Genomic DNA, 25,241 nt, shown 5'->3' with positions numbered 1-25,241 from the left:
TGGGAGCTGTTCTTTCACAATTGAATAAAGATGGCCTTTGCTGTGGTTTGGGCCTGAAGAAGCAGAGGCCATACTTGTTTGGTACTCACTTCAAGATTCAGACAGACCATAAGCCCCTCTTGTGGCTAAATCAGATAAAGGGTGAAAATCCCAAACTACTCAGGTGGTCCATTTCCCTACATGGTATGGACTTTACAGTGGAACATAGACCTGGAACTGACCATGGCAATGCAGATGGACTCTCCAGATATTTCCACTTAGAACATGAAGACTCAACTGGTCAAGGTTAGTTTAATGTCCCTGCGTTTGGGGGGCGGTTGTGTAGGAGAGTAGGGTCTGCTTCCTATGGTCACCCCCACTTTTTGCTCTGATATACTGGTTTCTCGACTTTAGTGTGGCTGTGGGCCTGCTAATCAGACCCACAGCCTAGCTTTTCTCTCTCTAAATTCATACCATGTACTTTAGGTACATACCTAATTGGGTATTGGGTCACCTTTGTGAGCCCCTGTATAGTGTACCATAGGTACCCAGTGAATAGGTGCATCCAAGGCCTACCAGGGACTGCAGCATGTATTATGCTACCCCTGGCTGGCCATCCACATTGACACAACTGGCTGATCACTCAGCTGGGGCAAGGTCGTTTAATCACCCCTTGCTTAGGTATAGTATCCCTATACCTACCATTACATATAGACACATATATACCTATAAGTCACTCCTATGGCAGGCCTTGACAATCCTGAAGGCAGAGTGCTTGGTTTTATGTGAGATGGTGCTCTAGCATGAGCTGAGCCTGTCTGCAGCTTTCGGAACCATGTCCTTATAGCTGTTCTATGATATAGCCATACCATATACTCTTAAGTGCATTATAAACTTTGGTTTGGCTTTATCAAAACATGTCGTGTAAGGTGTCATACGCTTTGGAATACTACCACCACCCCCGCCAGTCCTGGTGGCGGGGGTAGCATGCCACCCTTCTAGAGGGAGAAGACATTTAGTTGTAGCTTTACCGGTTAAAGTTAAACAGAGCCTCAGCATCATAAAATGGATGCTGCTGCCACAGACACAAGTCTGACCTCCTGCAGCTGGGAGCCCTTCCAGCGAGGGAGGCCTGGACAATAGATTTCCTGCCTTGGGAGGTGCTAGACAGGCTATAGTGTATTGGGGCAGGGTGGGTTGAATGAAATGACGCACTGCCTGGGGCACACAAGGTGCTCCATGCATAGCCCTGTTCAAACCAGTTGCTGGGGCACACCAGCCCCAGCTCTGGCGTGAAACTGGACAAAGGGAAAGGGGTGTAACCACCCCCTTCTCAGATTCCACCCATAGGAGGGACCTAACAGGTAATACAGCCCCTTAGATTGGTATAAAGCTAGAAGCGGAGTTTAGAGACTTTAGAATATCCTGAACTGAAACGAAACTCTGGACCTTCGACATTCTACTGCAACAAGAAGACTGAAGAGTCTCCCTTGTGGTCAAGGAGTGACTACCCTGTGCAAACAGGCACCATCAGTGACTTGCCGGTTTGCTTTCTCGACGCTCCCGCCGGAGCCAGAAGACTTAGCGACGCAGCCTCTGGACTTCCAGACTTCTCTGACCCCGACCCACATCCACAAAAAAGCTGAGACCCGTGGCGAACACGAGAGACGTGGGGCCGGACTACCTGCAGTACCTGCTTTTTGCTAACTGTGCAGCTTCTGAGGTGTCCTCGAAGTTGTGCATTGGGACTTGAAAAGGCCCATCCCCGAGTCGTAAGTGCACCGAAGCTCAGCCCTCCACACTCCTTGAGTGCTGAGTGGGGCCTGCTCCTGCATTTCTTCTCTACGCGTCTTCACGGTTGCTAGCCCGCTGGCTAGTGGCCCTCCTGAAGACATCTTTACGAATCAACACCGCTTGCCTGATTGCTCCAGGCTTGCTCCTGCTTTCCTGTAAAGGGGAAGCTCCCCAGACCTTGCTGGTCTGAACAGAAGCCGATCTTCCCTTCCTGCGTGGGTTGCCTTTGCCAAGGCTTGTTGACTCCAATCCGGAAGCTGACACCGCCAACAGCGAGATCCTTCGTGGAACAGTCTGTATCCTGCTCCTGTCTGTCGTCGACGCCTCCTGGTCCACGTGGCTGCAGAAACAAGCTTCACTTCTTCACCTGTTTGCAACTCGACATCGCCTAGTTCCTTCCTGGTCAGTGGCTAGTGACCCAGACTCTGTCCCCTCTGCTTTCAGGTTCTCCACTGCTTCGATCCACCCTTGGATCAAACCGGACAACTTCCTCCTGGTCGCCTGCAGCATCTTTGTGCAGTTCTCCATAGGATTCGAAGAGGAAACCCGACACAAAAGAACACCTATGCACCCGGCTTCCCTGGGTGAGGTAACTCAATCAATCAATCAATCATAACACTTGTATAGCGCACTACTCACCCGGAAGGGTCTCAAGGCGCTTGGGGGAAGGGGTCCGCTACTGCTCGAACAGCCAGGTCTTGAGTTGTCTCCTGAAGGCGAGATAGTCCTGGGTCAGCCGAAGGTGGATGGGGAGGGAGTTCCATGTCTTGGCCGCCAGGTAGGAGAAGGATCTGCCTCCGGCGGTGGCTCTTCGGATGCCTGGTACGGCGGCGAGGGCGAGGCTAGTAGGCCGTAGCTGGCGGGTGGGCGTGTAGAAGGTCAGGCGGTTGTTGAGGTACTTGGGGCCCAGGTCGTGGAGAGACTTGTGTGCGTGGGTGAGGAGCCTGAACGTGATCCTCTTGTTGACGGGGAGCTAGTGCAGGTCCCTCAGGTGGCTGGAGATGTGGCTGCGTCGGGAGATGTCCAGGATGAGTCAGGCGGAGGCGTTCTGGATGCGTTGGAGTCTTTTCTGTAGCTTGGCTGTGGTTCCGGCGTAGAGGGTGTTTCCGTAGTCCAGTCGGCTGGTGACGAGGGCCTGGGTGACCGTCTACCTGGTTTCGGTCGGGATCCATCAGAAGATCTTGCGAAGCATGCGTAGGGTGTGAAAGCATGATGAGGAGACGGCGTTGACTTGTCTGGTCATCGAGAGGGAGGAGTCCAGGATGAAGCCCAGGTTGCGTGCGTGGTCTGTTGGCTTGGGAGTGGTGGCCAGGGCTGTGGGCCTCCAGGAGTCGTCCCAGGCGGAGTGCGATGGTCCCAGGATGAGGACTTCCGTCTTGTCTGAGTTCAGTTTCAGGCGGCTGTTCTTCATCCACTCGGCGACGTCTTTCATCCCTTCGTGTAGGCTGGTTCTGGCTGTGTTAGGGTCTTTGGTGAGGGAGAGGATCAGCTGGGTGTCGTCGGCGTAGCCAGCTCGAGTAACTAGAGTACTCCGGTGCTCCCGTGGGTAATAACTATCCAAGTGTTCTAGTTTAACTGGGTTTTCCCGTAGTTCATTCGGAAGTGTCCGAAATCAACTACTTTACAAACTTTAAGTTCCCATTGAAAGTCTATGAGAACCCGCGTGTGTGTTTAGACACTGCACACACATCCTGTGAGACTCCTACTTCCTAACCTGTGGTTGTTCAGTGTAGTCCCAGCGATTCCCTAGGCCCTAGGCCTATTCACCTGTCCTGAAGTGGTTCTTATACAACTCACTTAGTATATGGTCCCTGAGGCCCCTAGGGCAGAATTGTATTTGTGCAACTTATAGTATGCTTATTGAGTCACTTGTGCTGTATCTCGAACCCTGACCTCATAAAGAGCACAGAGGGGTTGTGTTAGTAATAAATACATATATATTTGATAAATACCTTGTGTGGTATCCTTTCATTTGGTATTCAATGGGTTATTATTGGTAAAACAATGGGCTTCACATGCTCTCTGAAGTATTAGCCTAAGACTGTTTTGTCCATGCTACCACTAGGATAGCTGGTCTATAAGGTTGACTTTACAACCATCACCATAAGGGTTATTTGGACTGATACAGTGTGCCCACTAGAATAGTGGACATCACATATCAGGCCAACTTCTCACAGAGTCTCTACCAGATAAAGTGTTATCGAAGGTAAGTGACTTGCTCGACAGTCAGTCTCACACAACAGGGCAAGGAACTTGTTTCCTTGCTCTGTAGCACTTTGCCTATCAGGCATACAGAAAACCGTCCACTTCAACTTGCACAAAATATCACGGCTCAATAGGTTAGCCAGTGAGTTAGGGCTTTAGAGAAACCCATGTTTGTCTGTGATAGAACCACAGATGAAAATATGTAGTGCGCAACATGTTTATTTGAAAATACCGACAATGTTTACATACAAGCCTGAGAGTGCTATTGAGGGGAACTCTGTTGTTATCAGGGCAAAACAGCTTGCATCATTATCAATACGGCATGGGGTAGGTTTTCCAACATAGGGAACTTTCTGTGGAAATCGGAGTGTACAATTAGTGCCTCTCAGGGTGTCCTAGTACTCAGGGTCTGGATTTGGATTTTGTGTAACCCGATTACATTCAGGAGGTCTGTGGGATGAGGCACATTTGAAACTATTAGTTCAATCTGTTTTTTAATGCTCCAATTTCCCTGCAGGCAAATCTTGACCCTTCGTCAATGGAGGCTTATCTTGTGGCCCTCTCGTTTCTTGTCCCTAAACACCCACCACCTTGCCCCCTTGTTCTCCTTTGCGGAGCTCCCCATCGCCTTACCTTCATGTTCTGTTGCGTATTTTATCAATTCAAATACTACATTTTCGATTCAGCAGATTCTTTCTTTTGTTTGTGTTATATAACTCACTGGTTTACGACCGTCAGTATTCCAGCCCTTTCTTAGTTTGCCATCCAGTACAAATAGTTATCAATTGATGTTGCACATTCTGTAACATTCCATGCACAAAAGCAGCACCAACAGCTTCCTGAGCCATATCCATTGAATAGGAAATGAACAAATGTCTTTCAAACATACCTTTAAGCCTATCAAAGTAGTTTGCTTGTGATTCTTCATTATTTTGCTTGCAATTTGAAATCTTCGCATGATCTGTTTTTACTGGACACATGTCTGCATCCGCATTTCTCAAAGCATCCTTTATGATCTTCAGGGCCTTTTTTTTCCGATGACCCTGTCTTGACCAACCCAACTTCTCACCTAACTGATCTTTGATTTTAGCAATATGTTTTTGCCAGCCCACTTGGTTCTGTACTCTTAAAGTACACGTTGCAGTTCTTCATGTACCTCGGTAGAGTTTTGTTCTATGTGGGTAATTTTTCTTAATGCTCATTAAACGAGAAGGTATCCAGGCGAATGTGAACAGTGACTCGAACCCCATGAGCAGGGTATTATCTTAAAGGAAGGTGTCAGGAACTGGTTAAGTCGGGTCTTCATCATTTGTTCTGCTAAAGTGAGGGGAAACCTCTGCCTCCTCTGTTTGTGTTCTGTTTGTAGTCAGTCAGTCTACGGTTCTACTTAAATTGTCTTTGGTAATACTGAGACGCACTCTGCTTCTAGACTGTTCCATTGTAACAGAGTCTGTGTCTGTGCGCCCCATTTGAGTTTTCTACTTTCAGTTCCTTGCATTGCAATGCTCGCTTTTGTATTTCCTCCTTGTGCTCCACCCACTGACTGACCCTCTCATGCTGCCCCAAATTCTAACTCTGATCCTAAGATGGCTTACTTGATATTCCAGTTTCTTTTGGGTCTGTTTCATACAATGGAATTGTGACTCATATTTGCGTTTGTTAGCTTCCTGATGACTATTCAAAAATCTAGACCATTGATAAGCATCTGTCTTATTTTTACTGTCCTTCAATTTCTTTAAAGTTTCTCACCTGGTCTAGATCATCTATAACATGCTCAGGAAAGGATTTCTTCCCATCCTCGTTAGTGATGCCCACCCCCGGTTTCAGAAATTTGCTCTTGACGACCTTCCCGGACAGGTGGTACATAACTTGGGAAGGAGTCCCTTTTGGTGGGCGGTTGTTAACTTAGATTTTCTGTCTCCATTATTGCTTCTTCATTCATACACAGAAAGCAGCAAGTTGTCTGCCGGGCCTGTGCTGCAGCTCATACTTAGGAGGAGGTGAAAAGGAAATGGAAAGCAAGTGAAGGGTCCCTCAGTTATTTATCTTACTGGTTTTTTTGGCGAGTGGTAGGAAAGGTTCAGTACACACTCACTCAAAGATCTAGAAGCATTCAGTTATGCGCACAGAGGAGCTAGTGAACAGGTTTGTACAACTGAATCAGAGAGCCTCTTTCTCAAACAAATTCCTACTTCAAGGGTCTGTTCTTAAGTTTCAGATACATTTGCCTATCTTCCCCAGTTCTGCTCGATTTTCAAGAGCTCTATATCACACATTGTGCATACACCGTTTTTACAACATGGTACTTACCTACCCAACTGATCTATTAATCTGAAAGAAACACGTTAGTTATAGATTCCTTACCTTAAAATTACCCCAGGCGTCAGACTGGATCCAGAAAGTTTTTTCACCTGCAGTACCTCTGTGCAGCGGAAGGTGGCTTAGGTCGGCTCCGTGTCCTTCGTTGGCGTTGTGGTCACCGGGATGACGTGGCTGAAGCTACTTAGACACCGCCCTCGTGCGCTGACGTCAGTTCTTTCTTTTTCCGCACCAGCCAGCGCAGGTCCGGAGAGAGCGGTACCTCTAGTCATTTTTTGACTGACTTTTTTCTCGACTTATGTCAACTTCTTTTCTGAGTGCATCGACTCCTGGTGCACGAGGGATGCGAGGTTTGAAGGCCTGCGGTTCCTGTACCCGACTGATGTCAGTTACGGATCCGCACCACGTGTGTCTCTTGTTCCTGGAGCGCGACCATGACCTCAAGTCGTGTTCCGACTGCCGGTTGATGGCGCCAAAGGCTTTGCGTGAGTCGTCCCGATAGTTGCTTGAGCGCCGGCAGTCGTCTCCGCACCGTTCAAGGTCTCAGTAGCTAGGGAGGTCGAGGAACCGGTCGCGGAGCCATCACCACTCGTCCAAGTCATCGAAGTCTTTACACTCTGGGTCGGGTAAGTCGAAGCTTGACCATCTTGGGACCATCGTGGGAAGAAAACGTTCTCTTCGCCAGCTTGGGACTGCGGTCGGAAAACACCATGTGTATTTGACCGTTATTCCCACTGTGTGGGATACGGTTGCGCAGGTGCTGCCCCAGTGTCAGGAGGAGGCCCAGACATTGCTCTCCCAGGCTGTCGCCGCCAAGAGGGATGCGGCCAAGTTTACCATCCATTGTGGGCTGGATACCCCTGACTCTTTGGGTCGTACAATTTTAATGTCAGTAGCACTTCATCGCTGCACCTGGATGAGATCAACTGGCTTTTCAGGGGATGTCCAGAACACCTTGATGGACATGCCCTTTGATGGGAGTCAACTTTTTTGGCGACAAAGCAGACAACACTCTAGAGCGTTTCAAGGACTCAAGGTCTATGGCCAAATCCTTGGGCCTCTCCAGCCACCAAGTGCAGTCTGCTTTTCATGGCTACGGAAGGAGTGCCCCACTACGTCCCACCCAGAGCCACAGGCCGCAGCAAGTTACCCAACCTTCACGCTGCCGGGGAGGTAAGTACCAACGCTGTGGTTCAAGGGGCCAGCGGGCACGCCAGTCCACCATACCCCCCCCCCCCCCCCGCAGCAGCCTTTAAACCCTCCTAGTCTTACGTTTCAAGCCTATCAAACGCCAGTAGGCGGCAGGATTCTCCATCACCTCCTTCACTGGGGCACCATCACCTCGGACAGGTGGGTTCTGCAAATTGTCTGAAGGGACTACTCCGTCCCCTTCGAGACTACCCCTCAAACCATGCCACCAAGATACAACTGCGTGTCGGAGGATCATCTGGCACTTCTCCAGCAGGAAGTTATGACTCTCATGGCCAAGGGAGCCGTCAAGCACGTCCCTGTCCCAGAAGGAGGTCGTGGTTGTTATTCCCACTACTTTCTGGTCCCCAAGAAGGACAAGGGCCTGCACCCTATCTTGGATCTCAGGAACGTCAACCGCTTCCACCGGAAGGAGAAGTTCAAGATGTCAACGCTTGCTCATGTCTTTTCTGCCCTCGACCCGGAAGACTGGATGGTAGCGTTGGACTTGCAGGACACTTATTTTCACATCCCCGTCCTGCCGACCCACCGGCGTTATCTGCGGTTCACGTTCAGCCACAAGCATTTTCAATGTACTGTGCTCCTCTTTGTCCTTACCAGCGCCCCCCAGATGTTCACGAAAGGGATGGCGGTGTCGCAGCTCATCTGCGTAGATTAGCCTTCCCCTATCTCGATGACTGGCTGTTGAAGGCGGGTTCGCCACAGGCAGTCGTCTCCCACCTCTAGACTATGGCTGACCTCTTGCATTCGCTGGGGTTTTCCATCAATATGCCGAAGTAACACCTGTGTCCCTCTCAGAAGCTCCTCTTCATCGGAGTGGTTCTAGACTCGGCGCTGTTTCAGGTTTATCCTCCGAACAGCGGGTTCAGGATATTCGGGCTCTGATTCCGATCTTTCGGCCGTTACCCCGAGTCTCGGTCAGGTTGACGCTGCGGCTTCTGGGGCTGATGGCCTCCTACATCCTTCTGGTGCATCACGCCAGGTGGCGGATGCGGGCTCTGCAGTGCGACCTGAAGTTTCAGTGGGCCCAGCATCAGGGCAACTTGTCCGACCATGTCTTGATCTCGGAGGGCACTGCAAGACAGCTGCAGTGGTGGCTCACGGACCGCGATTGGGTCAGCGGCAGATCCCTCTCCCTTTCCCAACCGGAGCACGTAGTTGTGACGGACGCGTCCCTCCAGGGCTGGGGAGGCCACATGGGAGAGGGGGAGATCAGAGGCCTCTGGTCTCCGGCGGAGTCCCGGCTCCATATCAACCTTTTGGAGCTGCGGGCGATTAGTCTAGCTCTGAAGGCATTCCTCCCCTCTGTCCGGGGGAGTGTAGTGCAGGTGTTCATGGACAACACTACCGCCCTGTGGTACTTTAACAAACAGGGCGGGGTGGGGTCGTGGACCCTATGCCAGGAGGCTCTGCGCCTCTGGCAATGTCTGGAACATCAGGGTGTGACCCTGGTGGTTCAACACCTGGTAGGTTCTCTGATCGCCAGGGCGGACGAACTCAGCCGCCGGTGCATGATGGATCACGAATGGCGTCTGAACTCGGACGTGGCGCAAGGTCTCTTTCTGCAGTGGGGAGAGCCTTGGTTAGATCTATTAGCCACCGAAGAGAACGTGCAATGTCATCAGTTCTGCGCGTTGGAATTTCCAAGGCGGCACTCACTCGGAGACGCTTTTCGTCGCGAGGGGAGTTGCGGTCTGTTGTACGCCTTTCCGCCTATACCACTTCTGCCCAGAGTGCTGAAGATCATCAAACGCGACCGGGCCCAAGTCATCCTTGTGGCTCGGGACTGGGCACGAGGGTACTGGTATCCAGAGCTACTCAGTATGTCAGTCGATCCCCCGGTTCGTCTACCTCGTCAGGAGGACCTTCTGTTGCAGCAGCAGGGGGCGGTCCTCCCCCCGAACCTGTCCAGTCTCCACCTCCATGCTTGGAGATTGAGCGGCGACAGCCATTTGACTTGCCTCCTGAAGTTTGTAATGTTATTCTGGCAGCCAGGCGTCCCTCCACAAAGTCGGTATACGCATGTAGGTGGAACAGATTTTTGACAAGGTGCACAGCAAAGGCTGTGGATCCTCTCTCTGTCCCTCTTTCTGAGGTTCTTCTCTTCCTTCTTTCTCTTGCCCAGCAGGGCTCTGCTCTGAGCACTATCAAGGGCTATCTTTCTGCCCTTTCAGCCTTTCTAAGGCTGCCTGATCAACCATCTTTGTTCAAATCCCCCATTGTAACTTGCTTTCTGAAAGGCATCACACACGTTTCCCCCTGTTCCGTTTGTGATGCCGCAGTGGGACTTGAACCTTGTTCTTACCTATCTGATGTGTGCTCCCTTTGAGCCACTTCACAACTGTCCTCTCCGCCTTCTTACTCTGAAGACTGCTTTCCTGGTTGCCATCGCCTCTGCCAGGAGAGTGAGTGAGCTCCAGGCTCTTTCATCCAAACCTCCTTTCCTTTCTGTCCATCCGGACAAGGCTGTGTTGTGGATTAGACCCTCTTTCCTGCCCAAGGTTGTCACGGCCATCCACATCGGGCAGTCCATCACCTTGCCCACCTTCTTTCCGCCACCGCATCCCTCAAAAGAGGAAGAGCGGCTCCACCGTCTGGATCGCACACGCCAGTACTGGGTGGATGACCAACTCTTTGTTGGTTACGTGGGCGCTAAGAAAGGACGGGCGGTGCACAAGTGGACCATCTCTCGGTGGGTCGTGTTGTGCATCAAGGTATGCTACTTTATGGCTAAAAAGGAGCCTCCTGTTGGGCTACTGGTCCATTGTACTCGGGCCACGGTGGCTACTACTGCCCTGGGTCGGGGAGTCCCCTTGCAGGACATCTGTCAGGCAGCTACGTGGGCCTCGCTGCACACATTTGCGAGACACTACTGCCTGGACAGCCAAGTCCGGAGATATGGCTTCTTTGGCCGTTCCGTTCTCCAGGACTTTCTGGTGTGATCATTGGTTCGCAGACCCACCACCAGGTTTGGTATTGCTGGGGTATCTATTCTAAGGTAAGGAATCTAATACTAACCTGTTTCTTTCAGATGCACAAGTTACTTACCTTCGGTAACGATATATCTGTAAGAAACAGTAGTTAGTATTAGATTCCTTACCGCCCCACCCATCCTCTCCGTTCTGCAAACCGATATCTAGGGTTATGGTCATCCCCTTTCAGGCTCGAACAACAAGAGAGAAAGGGGAAATCAGATTACTCTCACACCCCTTGAAATAATTTATCAAAAACAACTAGAGAGTATCTCCAACTATAATACAAATAGAACTCAAAAAGGTAGAAGGAGTGAGACAACCTATCATCACCACCACCACCAGTAAGTGCACTAAACAAACATTGACTGTGTCAAAATCAAGGTTGTGTATTCACAATGAGGAAAAAGGAACCCTCAGGCACCCGCGCAAGGTAGGTAGCCAATTGTCCTCATCGGGTTCCAGTTTTTAGTTTGTGCACTTGGAATCGCTGCACTGGAAAACTCAGGTGCACCTATTGATTTTTTCACTTTGTTTTTAACTGAGTTCGAATCACCCCTCTATTAAAAGTTTTGGTTGAGGGTGTGGTCTGTGCTCATTTTAATTTGCACTTAATGTTCTGTATCATTGCACATATTAAAAACTGGAACCCGATGAGGACAATTGGTTACCTACCTTGTGTGGGTGCCTGAGGGTTCCTTTTTCCTCACTGTGAATACACAACCTTGATTTTGACACAGTCAATGTTTGTTTAGTGCACTTACTGGTGGTGGTGGTGATGATAGGTTGTCTCACTCCTTCTACCTTTTTGCGCTCTATTTGTATTATAGTTGGAGATACTCTCTAGTTGTTTTTGGTACATCCCCTTTCAGGGCCCTAGTTTCATGGCACCAGTGTTGGTTTTTATCATGGCTCTGCGTTTCTGGCGCGGAAAAGCTATGTATATGAACTGACGTCAGCGCGCGAGGGTGGCATCTAAGTACTCCGACGACGTCATCCTGGCGCTGACGACGAACGCGGAGCCACAGATGACGCCTACCGATCCGCTGGGGTACTGCTACGCATAATTTGCCGGATCCAGTCTGACGCCTAGGGATATTCTAAGGTAAGGAATCTAATACTAACTACTGTTTCTTACAGATATATCGTTACCAAAGGTAAGTAACTTGTGCGTTAGTGTTGGACTTGGCCCTCTTGGCAGGGTCATCCCTGAACTTTTTGCCTTCCTCCAATATTCTCTCTGACCTGTTTTTGTTGGTTTAATGACTCTGGGCACTTTACCACTGCTGACCAGTGCTAAAGTGCATATGCTCTCCCTACTGAAAAGTGTATATGTGATTGGTGTCTATGATTGACTTATTTGGTTTACTGTCAGACCCCAGTAAAGTGCACTAGGAGTGCCAGGGCTTGTAAATACAAATGATGCTGGTGGGCTTGCAGCACTGGTTGTTCCACCCACAGAAGCGGCCTATTAAAATGTGCCTAAGGTCTGCCATTGCAAGACCTGCGTGCAGTCTGGTACTGTCATGCTGACTGCACAAGTGCACCTACTTGCCAGTCCCTAAACCTTCCCTTAACTTCATATTAGTCACCCCTATGTTAGACCCAAGGGCAGGGTGCATTGTAAGCATAAGACAGGACAAGCCCTGATGTGTGTGGCATGACCTAATAGTGAATTACAGCCAATTTCGTTTTTCACTATTGTAAGGCTACCTGTTCTCATAGGCCAGAATGGGCTGCTGGAATTATTACACACTATAATCCCAGCAGCCTCAGGGAACATTGTAGAAAGTCAAGTTTAGTATGCCTGAACTCAGAATAATAAAATACTTATTTTAGTAAAGTGTATTTTAATATCCTGTGTTTGCAAATGCTACTTTTAGAAAGTTAGCATTTGCTTGCCTGACTATTTCAGCCCGCCTCTGCCAGGATGTGTATCTGCTGTCTGGGTTGTGTGAGTGACAGGGCTGGGGAACTCCTGGGGACAGTCTGGGCTGCCAGGTGGTGAATAGAGGGATTACCCCCAGGATAGGTGAGAGGAGTGCCCCTTGACTTTGAATAGGGCTTTGCTCTGCCACCACAATGCTGGCTCCACCTCCTGCGGAGCTTCTGATGTCCCTGCCCTGCACCCTGAAAGAAGAAGGCAGCTTCCTGTCAACAGAGTGCTCCAAAACTGAGTTGAAGCAGGCTCAGGCCACCTGACCTGTAAAGACAAAAGAATCGGTGTATAAAAGAAGGAACCCTGCTCCTATGAAATCAGATCCTGTTGACGCCAAGAAGAAACTCTACCTGAAGAGAAGGACCTGGGAAAGCTGCATGGAGGACTACTGTCTCTAATCCTGAGAGACTGGCCTGTGGTGGGTGCCTTGCTGCAAGAAGGAGAGAGGACTGAAAGCCTTTTGAAATTCAACTTGTGCATTTTGACAATCTCCAAGGGCTTGCTTGTGAACTTGCCCCCGAAACTGCACCCCAGGAACAGTGGGCGCTACCCCTCCCTTTGAAGAAGGAAGCTGCTGCTGGTATTATTTCCCCCGTCAGCGTCGACCCCGGAGACCTGAGTGCGCCTGGTAATCTGTCCCGCACTCTGAGAGCCCGTGTGCCCCCTCCTGCCGACCAAAGTGACCTCTGCCCGACTGCACCTCAACTAGCATCATGAAGGCCTGCCCAGCCTGGCCTAAACACCCTGACCTGCTGCCACCTCGAGCCGGGGCTCGCACCGCAAGGAAGGACCGTCCGGTCCAAACATTGTGAGTCTGTGGCCCCCGAGCTGCAGAGCACACCGTGAAGACTGACTGCACTGGAGCTCGCCTCTCCAGGACGACGCCCTGCTGACAGCGCCTCGCCGCTGGATTCACCTCAAGCCGCCGCCCCCTCCCTCTTCAAGACCGGGACGGACACCGAGGTAAAGAGCTGCCCCCCAACGCATCTCTGACCTCCGAGACATGGAACCTGCCGGGCCATCGAGCCGTAGCTCGCCACGAAGGAAGACCGCACCGCGACGTGTGACGTCCCCTACGTGGGCATCACTGCACACGCTTACAAAACACTGCTGTCTGGACAGCCGAGTCCGTAGGGACGGCTTCTTTGGCTGTACTGTTCTCCAGGGCTTTCTGGTGTGATCTTGGTCCGCAGACCCACCACAGGGGTTGGTATTGCTGGGGTATCTATTCTAAGGTAAGGAATCTACAACCAACATGTTTCTTTCAGATGAACAAGTTACTTACCTTCGGTATCGATATATCTATAAGAAACGTTAGTTATAGATTCCTTACCGCCCCACCCATCCTCCCCGTTCTGCGAACTGATTTCTAGGGTTAAGGATATCCTTTCAGGGTTCTAGTTTTGTGCACCAGTGGTCAGTGTCCTGCATGGCTCTGCGTTTCTGGCACGGAAAGTTGTGTACAGAACTAGCGTCAGTGCGCACAGGCGGCGTCTAAGTAGCTACCGCGTCATCATCCCGGCGATCAAGACGCAAAGGACAGATGCGGAGCCGACCAAAGGACCTTCCAACGCGCAGAGGTACTGCTGATGAAAAAGCTTTCTTGATCCAGTCTGACGCCTGGGGGTTATTCCAAGGTAAGGAATCTATAACTATCTAATGTTTCTAACGAATATATGGTTACCAAAGGTAAGTAACTTGTTCTTCTGTTATCTCTTACCCAAACAAGACTTTTGCACACTTTTAACATATCACAAACGGTACAAAACAATGCATACAAGGAAGGGCAAAGAAACATGCAATAAACACAGTTAGACTTTACCTTAATTTAGTTCAACATGCTTACACTGTTTGAGCAATTCACTGTGTGCAGCACTGGGCCATACTCCATCACAGCCCCCTGGGGAAATCTCTCCTTTACTTCTGACACCTGAGGTTATCGAGTGGTGTCCTGCCCAGCGCTGGCCCCCTTTTGAAAATTAAGAATTTTCCCAGCATTAGATTCACCAGGCTCTTTGGGGAAAAAAGAACAAAAACCTGTAGAGGGCCAGATGTAGGTAGCCTAATACCGGTCGGTAACGGCCGAAATTACCGAATTTCGGCCGTTACCGACCGATATTCGGCTTTTGAGATGTAGGTGGCCAATTAACAGATTCGGTAATTTACTGAATCGGTATTTTAAGTAATCGGTAAAATACTGATTCCTTAAAATACTGAATCGGTAAATTGCCGAATCTGCAATGTAGGGAGCACTCAAATGAGTGAATTGCATAGTTAAGGATTCGGTATTTACCACCAACTGAAAGTTGGTGGTAAATATCGAAAACCTTTGGAAAAGCATTTTTGTGCATTTCCAAAAGTGCCATGTGGCAGACATACATGCCTTTAGGGCATGTATGTGTGCCACATGTGCACACATGCACGATTCAGGGGTGCAACAAGGTGTCAATGTGACACCCTGCCACCCTTGAATGTGTTCCCCACCGATTCGGAAATCCCATTCATTCCTATGGGCCTCCAGGCCCATAGGAATGAACGGGAATTACCAAATCGGTAAATACTGATTCTGTAAATACCGAATCGTACTGATTCGGTAATACTTACCGAATCTTTTCCTGCATAGCATTTACCGATTCTAAAATACCCAATCTGTAAAATTCTGTATTTTAGAATTGGTAAATTAGGATTACCTACATCTGGCCCTAGAGGCTTAAGGAACCTCATTACATGAGTTATTGCAAACAGCTAAACCTGCCGATGTTCAAACCGAAAAATATGGCTAGAACTAAGAAGAAAATATTCTTTTGATCTGGTAATATAAAATGCAGATGCTCTACATAGCTATACATTTAATTCAGTATGTACTCAGTACCTTCACGAACCTGTAACCATCACGTTAATACGTAGCTTTCCAATTGAGTAACTTTAAACCCCATGGTGTACAGCACATTTCAGAATAGCAGTAAACCTACCCACATATATTTTTCAGCAGGAGAAACTTTCTATTTATCTTCTCTTTCAGCTTTGCGACCCCGAAAAACTGATCACCGAGAGCAAATTTCTGCAGCTTGAGTCCATGCAGGAGCTTATGAAGGTGAGATTAATATAGGGTGTAACTTCCCAGGAAGGTATATTAGTTGCTTCTTACACTTCTCATGAAATAAAACAAAAATAGACCAAACATAGGCAAAGCCAGTAGATCTCGCCTTTCTAATGCAAGTGGTGAGCTGCCTTCCCTGCAGTGTTTGTAAAGCTTTGTTTTAAAAAAACATGAAAACGGTTTCAAATTATTTTCAATGAGGAAGCTCTGAACATAATTTAAATCGCATAGGAAATTGTATCAGGGCGTGATGTCTATTTTCTATTTTACTTTCTAAGGAATTAAACCATTTGTGTATCTTCTGTGTTAGGCCAGGGAGCAGATTTATGGGACTAGTACACCTTCTGCCTCAGTCTTCAGCTGAGTGAGTTCAGTAAATCCCCCTAGTGCCTTGCAGCGTATGTCTCAAAGCTTTCATGTAATTTGTGGAATCCAGGAGATAAAACAAAACAACCTGTAAACTCTGCTTTTAGTCGTCCCCTAGCAACAATATACCGGTTGCTGTGCTTTTAGAGATAAATGGGTCGGGTGGGAAGAACACAGTGCGAGGGGAATTTGAGAGGGGCAAGCAGCACACGAGGGAGAGAGATAAAAAATACATGCACTCTCATAGAGTTCCATAAATGTTAGCCTTGAAAGGATTCAAGTCAGATTATCAACAAAAAAAAAATCGTAAACGTGCTTTCTTCAGTGGTCTGACCCAAGACGTGATTGAAGTCTAAAGGTTGTCCTGTTAAAATGTTGGAAATCAGTTGATTGTCTACTTTTCCTTTCTTTAGGCTCTGATCTCAGTAACTCCAGACGAAGAAACATATGACGAAGATGATGCAACTTTTTGCCTTGAGATGCTTTTGAGGATTGCACTTGAGAACAGGTTCAGTAAAACATTAAAACTGTTTGTGTGTTTAGCGTATGTGTAAGTAATAAGTTTCATCATCTTTAATAAACATATTGCCTTTGTGTTAGAGCAAACTACATTCCAGCTTTTGAAACATTATATTAGGTGAAATATGTAGTTGATGGTCAGCCAATACTTTTGAATTAATCTTTTTTTTAATTGGCTAATGAACGTCTCCTTTTTAGGTTTCGCTGGGGGACGGAGCCGTTAGGCTCCTCCTCCAGAGAAATCTATTGAGTACAGTAAGCACTATGGAACACGCCCCCCCGTCCCATTGGCTAGCTCCATAAATGGAGCCTAGCCATTGGACGAGGGGCCTGTCCATCAATGCCGGACCAGACACGGGGGCGTTCCCGAGATTCTTTGGCTTTTGCCGACGTCACGCGACGCCGGGAACGCCCCCGAGTCTCCTCCGGCCGGGCCGTGCTTGCTGCTGTCCTGGGCATCGTGAGTGTTTTTCCCCGGCACGTTTCCCGCCTCCCTCCCGCCGTTCGTGTTCTCTCCCGCCCCCCTCACGCCCCCTGTGTCCTCTCCCGCCCCCTCCCGCCGTCCGTTCCTCTCCCGCCCCCCCCCCCCCGTGTCCTCGTAGGTGCTGCCGCCATTTTTTTTTTTTTTTTAATCCGCGGCTGCCCACGCCGCACTTGTGCCAATTTTCGTGCCTCACGCCCCCTGTGTCCTCTCCCGCCCCCTCCCGCCGTCCGTTCCTCTCCCGCCCCCCCCCGTGTCCTCGTAGGTGCTGCCGCCATTTTTTTTATCCGCCCGGGGGTCAACCGGCAGCTGCTCGGCACCTTGGCCGAGGCACGAAGGGGCTGCGACCGCATTGGTGGCTTTTCGGAGGCTCGTCGGCAGAGGCGCGCTCTGATTGGCCGCTGCAGTGGGCCTGTCCCCGTGAGCTGCGCTGCCGTTGGTTGGAGCCTCGCCGCGTCATCAGGATCTGCCCCGGGAGCCGCGCTGTGAGTGGCTGATTCCGGGGGAACCCTCGACGTCAGCGGAGGCCAGTGGGAGCTGCGACGGGGGCCGTGCCTGCGAGGGTGAGTCTTCGGCCCAGCCGCGTAGCTAGGGGGGGGCGGTCCGCCCCAGGCCGCACCATTTTTGAGGCGGCCGCTACGGGCCTACAGTGCCGCTTACTGTGTAGTCGCGCTCAGGGTTCCCACCGGCTCCATGCGAGCTCTCTGCGCCCACACACCGAGCCGCAGCCTCCTCAGCCGGGACCAGCATCTGCCCTGAATTGCATGCGTTTCTTCGGCACCATAGGGGGAGCCCACCGGCCCGAACCGCTACTTTCCTCCACCTTGCGTGACTTGCGTCACGGCTGCAGTGCTCACCACCGCCCGCGGCTACAGTTTCGGTTTCGCCAGCCAGGGCCCCCGGACGCCTGTGTTCTCCGAGCGGCCGCAGACGGTGTCCAGAGCAGAGCTCCTCACAAGTTGGACTCCCTATGCCAGCTCGAGTCGTCTCACCACATTTCTTGACGGTCAGCACCAGTTACTTGTAGGATTATGTATAATTGTGGGCACTGAGGTTGTGATGTTTTCTGTGCTGTCTCCCACAATTCTGCCCATCACTGTTGCAAAGTGATTTAAACTTGCTAAAAGGGCTGCTAGCCTCCTTAAATGTGTGTTTTAGGCACAGGAAAGTGTGAGCGTGTCCGCTTTGTAACCAGTTTCGAAAATAATCGTTTCTTTCGTCACCAAAGCCGGGTCAAATGTTCCTGTGACGTGGTTTGTGCTTCCCTTGTCATGGGTTTTTTGTGTGTTGCTGTACATCCTCCCCTGGCCAGGTTGTTATTGATGTACTGCCGGAAAACATCTGGAGAGGACCGGGTTCCTTTCATACCTCATTAAACGGAAATGGACTCTGCGACCGGACTGGTTTTCAACCTATGGTTTTACTAGGGTGTGTTTTTCTGGTTGTGAACGTTGGCCTTCAGCACGGTTGACGTGGCCCTCCCCCCCCTCGCTGTCCTGTGCCCCGTTCCCGCCCTCCCCCCCCTCGCTGTCCTGTGCCCCGTTCCTGCCCTCCCCCCCCCTCGCTGTCCTGTGCCCCGTTCCCGCCCCCTCCCGCTGTCCGTTCCGCCCCCCCTCCCCTTTCACTCTCCGTTGCTTGTTTGTTTTTGGTGCCCAGGGGGTTGCATTCAGACTTGTATCGCCCAAGCACGTGGTTGCCATACTATTTAGAGCAAGTTTAGGCTTACTATTTGACTGCAGTTAACAAGAAATCATCTGGAATGCACTCGGTTTACATTGCCACTGAAAACGCAAAGGTTTAAATGGTTTCTTCTGTATGGCTTTTATCTAATTGGGAGCAGGGCATGGTGCTATTAAGAGGATTAGCAAACCTTTGATTAAATGCACTATGCCTTGAATTTCTTATGTTGAAGTGGACTCTTTTGGCAGTAATCACATCGCCAGGAGAATAATTGAACACCGTGTGCTGTTCCCGCCCCCCCCCTCGCTGTCCTGTGCCCCGTTCCTGCCCTCCCCCCCTCGCTGTCCTGTGCCCCGTTCTCGCCCTCCCCCCCTCGCTGTCCTGTGCCCCGTTCCCGCCCCCCCCTCGCTGTCTTGTACCAGGAGGTGAGTGACCAATACTCCTCTGACTGGATCCAAAGCCCACTGTGTACATCATTTTATTTTTATTATGTCTCACCTCTGTCTGTTGCCAGACGTTTTGGTACTTTACAGTGGACTTAGCGCCCGCCCATTTCTACTTCGGTTCATTGTCACTCTCCTTTGCTTGCTTGGAATTCTTAGCTTCGGTAGGTTGTCCTCCCTCTACTTTATTTATTTTTTTTTTTCTTCTTTAGCGTTATGGACGCACTGCTGTCCATCCACGGCTCACTATTTCAGGTGGTACTTTTTTCTTTTAATTTAAGCACCACTTTATGAGAGTGCGTGTTTCCTCCAGCTGGCTCCCTTGTGTACTTCTCCCCCTCTGTGTTTCTCACTCATTCTGTTCCTGCCTTTCATCCTTTGTCATTTTGCTTGACCCAGCATCTCCTACCCATCCTTCGTTGTCAGTGTGCTCTCCCTACCCTCTCCTGCCCACCCTCCATTGTCCTTGTGCTCTCCATACCCTCTCCTGCCTACCCTTTGTTGACGTGTGCTCTGCCCACCCTCTATTGCCCGTGTGCTTTCTTTACCCTCTCCTGCCCACCCTCCGATGTCCCTGTGCTCTCCCCACCCTCTCCTGCCCACCCTCTATTGCCCGTGTGCTTTCTTTACCCTCTCCTGACCACCCTTCGATGTCCTTGTGCTCTCCCCACCCTCTCCTGCCCACCCTCTGTTGACGTGTGCTTTTTTTACCCTCTCCTGCCCACCCTCCGATGTCTGTGTGCTCTCCCCACTCTCTCCTGACCACCCTCTATTGCCCGTGTGCTTTCTTTACCCTCTCCTGCCCACCCTCCATTGTCCATGTGCTCTCCATACCCTCTCCTGCCCACCCTCTGTTGACCTGTGCTCTCCCTAACCTCTCCTGCCCACCCTCCATTTTCCGTGTGCTCTCCCCGCCCTCTCATGCCAACCCTCTGTTGCCCGTGTGCTTTCTTTACCCTCTCCTGCCCACCCTCCGTTGTCCATGTGCTCTCCCTACCCTCTCATGCCAACCCTCTGTTGCCAGTGTGCTTTCTTTACCCTCTCCTGCCCACCCTTCGTTGTCCATGTGCTCTCCTTACCCTCTCCTGCCCACCCTCTGTTGCCAGTGTGCTTTCTTTACCCTCCCCTGCCCACCCCCCGTTGTCCTTGTGCTCTCCCTGCCCTCTTCTGCCCACCCTGTTGCCAGTGTGCTTTCTTTACCCTCTCCTGCCCACTCTTCATTTTCCATGTGCTCTCCTCACCCTCTCCTGCCCACCCTTCGTTGTCGATGTGCTCTCCTTACCCTCTCCTGCCCACCCTCTGTTGCCAGTGTGCTTTCTTTACCCTCCCCTGCCCACCCTCCGTTGTCCTTGTGCTCTCCCTGCCCTCTTCTGCCCACCCTGTTGCCAGTGTGCTTTCTTTACCCTCTCCTGCCCACCCTTCGTTGTCCATGTGCTCTCCCCTCCATCTCCTGCCCACCCTCCGTTGTCCATGTGCTCTCCTTACCCTCTGTTGCCAGTGTGCTTTCTTTACCCTCCCCTGCCCACCCTCCGTTGTTCACATGTTCTCCCTACCCTCTTCTGCCCACCCTCTGTTGCCCGTGTGCTTTCTTTACCCTCTCCTGCCCACTCTCCCTCTCTCTCCTCCTCTAGCCCTCCTTCTCCTTTCCGCCCTCCCTCTCTTACCTGCCGCCCTCTCCTTTCTGCCTTTCTCACACTTTCCTACCTTCCCTCATGCCCTCACACTCCTTTATGCCCTCCCTCTCTCCTGCGTCTATTCCTTCCCTCCTGCTCTCCCTCTCTATCCTGCACTCGCTTCCTTTTGAGCTTTCTTACTCCTGGCCTCTTTCATCCCTTCCCTCTCTCTGCAAATAATTGCATCATAAATGCACTCCAGATTTCTGTGTAAAGTAAAACACATCAACGTTTTACACATAATTCAATGAAGATACAAAACACCATTTATCAAAAGCTCAAACTTTAACAAAGGGAGTGCAGAGTAGGGAGTGCATAGAGCAGGGGGAGTGCAGAGTGCATAGAGTGCAGAGTGCGTGCAGAGTGCATAGAGGGTGCAAAGTGCATAGGCAGTGCAGAGTACATAGGGAATGCAGAGTCCAGAGAGAGTGCATAAAGAGTGCATACAAAGTGCATAGGGAATGTATACAAAGTGCAGAGTGCATAGGGAATGCAGAGTGTATAGGGAGTGCATACACAGTGCAGAGTGCATAAGGAGTGCAGAGTGCATAGAGAGTGCAGAGAGAGAGTGCATAAAAATTGCAGAATGTATAAAGAGTGCAGAGTGCATAAGGAGTGCAAAGTGCATAGAGAGTGCATAGGTAATGCAGAGTGCATAGGGAGTGCATAGACAGTGCAAAGTGCAGAGAGAGTACATAGGGAGTGCAAAGTGTATAGAGAGTGCAGAGTGCATAGGAAGTGCAGAGTGCATAAGGAATGCAGAGAGTGCATAGGGAGTGCAGAGTGCATAAGAAGTGCAGAGTGCACAGTGCATAGACAGTGCACAGTGCATAGGTAATGCAGAATGCATACAGAGTGCATAGGGAGTGCAGAGTGCATAGGGAGTGCAGAGTGCATAGGGAGTGCAGAGTGCATAGGGAGTGTAGAGTGCATAGACAGTGCAGAGTGTATAGGGAGTGTACTCTGCACTCTTTAGGCACTCTGCACTCTCTATGCACTCCCTATGCACTCTGCACTCTCTATGCAAAGTGCTGCATAGGGAGTGCAGAGTGCATAGGGAGTGCATAGGGAGTGCATGATAAGTGCAGAGTGCATAGGAAGTGCAGAGTGCATAGGAAGTGTGGAGTGCATACAAAGTGCACAGTGCATACAGAGTGCTGCATAAAAAGTGCAGAGTGCATAGGGAGTGCATAGGAAGTGGAGCGTGTAGGGTGCATATAGAGTACAGAGTGCATACAGAGTGCTGCATAGGGAGTGCAGAGTGCACAGGGAGTGCATATGAAATGCAGAGTGCAAAAAGAGTACTAGGGAGTGCTAGAGAGTGCCAAGTGACTGCAAAAAAAAGGTAATGGCAATGTAAATGACAATGCCATTTACTTATCTGTTTTCGAAACAAAAACATAAATACAAATTTTGGCATATACAATGCCAATAACTCTAACTTTTCCAAAGGCGAAACCATTGCATTGTAAATGCTTGTTTGTTATGCTATCAAGTGCTCATGCCTATGCTGCCAAATTACTGTCTGGCAAACAGTAAGCTTTATAGCATAGCTAAAATGAACACTTCAAGTACAGCAGAAACACCACTCATTTAAAATGTGCACATTGGAAACATGGAAAATTTAATTAAAATACTCCTGGAATGTATAACGTTGATAAAACCGGAGTTGTAAAAAGCAAAGAGGTAAAATGCTTAAATACACACTGCAAAAAAATAAAAATGACATGATTGTAACGAGTTTGTAAAATGTACTAATGCTAATCGTCCTTTATTAAACTGTTAACTACCTTTTAACATAGTTATAACTAATGGGCATTGGGAGTGGCTAATGTTGTGTTCTGCTGGACACATTCTAGTTGTTCACAGGATGTGAACACGCACTTAACACCCACCCATCACTGTGTCATGGGTCACGTGACACAGTCAATAAAAGGAGCTGAACGCACGTGCTCGTGGCTCATTAACCCAGCTAACTATCTGTGTCTGCGTCCAGTCATTACCACTATGTGGGCCTAGGGCCCCACAACACAACATTTGGCGACAAGGGTCCTGTGACCAATCTTCAGTGATTGATTAGGGGGGGGGGGGGGGGGGGGACTGGGAATTGCATGGGATCGGTCAAATTGAGTGTGTACCTGGATGCAGCAGACTGGAAGGGCATGGATGCTGTAAAATCGGATGTACTGGAAAAATTAAATCACTGTGAAGTAGATTTTAGGGAGCAAACTGTGGGGTTACTGGTGCAATGCAGACTGGAACTACACTGTGGTGGTGCAAAACCGAAGTGTCCTGGAAAGGTACAAACTTGACAGTCTGTATTTGCAGACTCAGCGTGTAGAAACTTTAAGTGAAAGAAAAGCTAGCAAGCTCGGATTCCATTGGGTAAGGGTGATATAGAAATACACTTAAATGAAGGTAACAGGACTTTCACTGCAATGATGCAGACTGGGAGCTTACTAAGATGAAAACAAATTTAATTTGGTTGAATTGGTCGAACTTAAGGTGAACTGAGATTGGTAATGCATTTTAAGTTTGTCAAACTGAATGTTTGCAGGAAGAGGGTAAAGCTGGTGCTCTGGATTGTGACTGAAAGAATAGCGCATTGCATGTGTTGGAAATTTACTGGAACGAGAGTGGGACCAAGCTGGTTTTCACTGTAATTTAGAAAACGGGTAGCGTATTCGGAATATATGAACGGTCAGACGCGGAGCGGACTTTTAATAGGTCTAGCTTGAATAGAGCTTGGGAGATCTTGATTGTACTATGACAGGGCATACTTGGTCTGTCGGGGCATTTTAGGCTGGGTTGTTGGAGGGAAATCTGCTAAAAACCAAGACACAATTGACCAAGTCATATGGGTTTATTCAATTAAAGCCGCTGGGGAAATCAGTCGTCTCCAAGGAGGCCGGAATCTGATTTCCGAAGTGCAGCTCAATGTCAACGGTATTTATTGCTTCAAACCACACATGAAAAGGTTACAAGTTCATTAATTACGTATGCAGTGTTCACATAGGAAATACAAGATAATCATCAGTAGATGTAATAATTTCTCGGAAATAGAAGCGCATGAACGTGGGCCTAGCCTCACATGATAAATGTATATCCCCCCCTTGTGGGAATTGCTTCTTGAAATGAAAGCGAAGTAAAAAACATGTTTAAAGACAGCACAGCAGCGCATGTTTATATCTTGCTAAATGTTGAATGGGCCAAGCTATTTGACCTTTGTGTGTGGTTTTTTTTGCTAAGCTGACTGATCTTTAAGTGTGCCCGTGTGGTTTCTGCAGAAGCGTGCACATGTGCATCAGTATGTTCTAACACAAGATGGTCATCAGATGTCGCATCCTGTGTACGTGTGTAAGCAATGGAAGTACGAGACTGCAGCGGTATAGAGGAAGCGGGCTCTTAAGAGATTGGTGCATCTCAGCTTGTTCCCCTAGCAAATGGGGATTGCACTAACTTATTTGTAACTTATTTGGTACGATGGATCATCTGAAATAACCACTAAAATGTTCTGTCAAGTTTTCTGAAACTGAAGGCAAATGTGACCTATTTTCATGCAGCAGTTTAGCTAGATTAACCACAAGATGTTTCCTTAAACTAATGTGTGCTGTGATTTACTAATTTCTGCTAAACCCTCTTCTTTCCACCACATATTTGGGCCTGTCACTGATTACATTGGATTGAAGCCATCTCTAACGTGAAATGTCTGAATTGGGGTCTGAGGTCTTAGATCTGTGTGGGTGTAGGAGGCTGGCTTAGTATATGGTGCACACTTCTTTAAACGTAGCACCCTGCAGTAATCCAGACGACCTTTGTGGTGATGTTAGTGTCTTAGACAACCTTAGAAAGCTCTCTAAGTGGCAGCTGTAGAGAGCATATATGAAACAGAAAGCCCTATTCAGCCTGCATGGTTTAATTCTCAAAACCCTGTAACTGCTGGGGCCACACCTCTCATTGGCTCACCAAGATGAGTTTAGTCACTGTTGTGTTACAGGTCCGACCATACCTTAAAAAATATGAAAATAGCTGTGTACAGATTCACCCACAAGTTATTCTTTTCTAAGCACTTTTCTCTGTCCTACTAGGTAGTGTATTTGTACACTCCTTGTCTGTCTTTTTCTATTCTCACTTGTGCACATCTTCACTGCACACGTTTCATCCTCTCAGCAAGGAAAGTAACCGATGATGAGAAGTGGGTACACCGGTGATTAACAAACCGGGAACCCCCTCGGGTGTTACGTCCGTGAGGTACTTTCCTTGCTTTCTCACATATTTTCTCTATGTGGGTGAATCTGTACACAGCTATTTTCATATTTTTTAAGGTATGGTCGGACCTGTAACACAACAGTGACTAAACTCATCTTGGTGAGCCAATAAGAGGTGTGGCCCCAGCAGTTACAGGGTTTTGAGAATTAAACCATGCAGGCTGAACAGGGCTTTCTGTTTCATATTTGCTGAGTGGGGGTTGCCCTATATAGCCTTCCTTCCCCCTGTCATCCCTTTTTGAATGATAGAGCTGTAGAGAGCCGCCTTCAGGCTGAGTCCAGTAGTGTAAAGCA

At 49.2% G+C, this 25,241-nt stretch overlaps 1 protein-coding gene across 6 annotated transcripts in view; it reads left to right on the top strand.

Annotated features, from left to right (window-relative positions):
- GBF1 (golgi brefeldin A resistant guanine nucleotide exchange factor 1) overlaps positions 1-25,241 on the top strand; it is a 2,509,897-nt gene that overhangs the window by 1,666,782 nt on the left and 817,874 nt on the right. For all 6 annotated transcript variants that reach the window (XM_086922141.1, XM_086922138.1, XM_086922142.1 and 3 more), the window contains exons 27-28: positions 15,440-15,511; positions 16,297-16,391. In XM_086922141.1, coding sequence (XP_086778267.1) covers positions 15,440-15,511; positions 16,297-16,391 — 167 coding nt within the window. The remainder of the gene's footprint in view (positions 1-15,439; positions 15,512-16,296; positions 16,392-25,241) is intronic.

The sequence above is a fragment of the Lissotriton vulgaris genome, chromosome 5 (genome assembly GCF_964263255.1).
Source record: "Lissotriton vulgaris chromosome 5, aLisVul1.2, whole genome shotgun sequence".
In the NCBI taxonomy this organism is placed as follows: domain Eukaryota; kingdom Metazoa; phylum Chordata; class Amphibia; order Caudata; family Salamandridae; genus Lissotriton; species Lissotriton vulgaris.
Note: the sequence above shows the minus strand (reverse complement) of the source record. Positions and strands in the feature narration are given on the sequence as shown.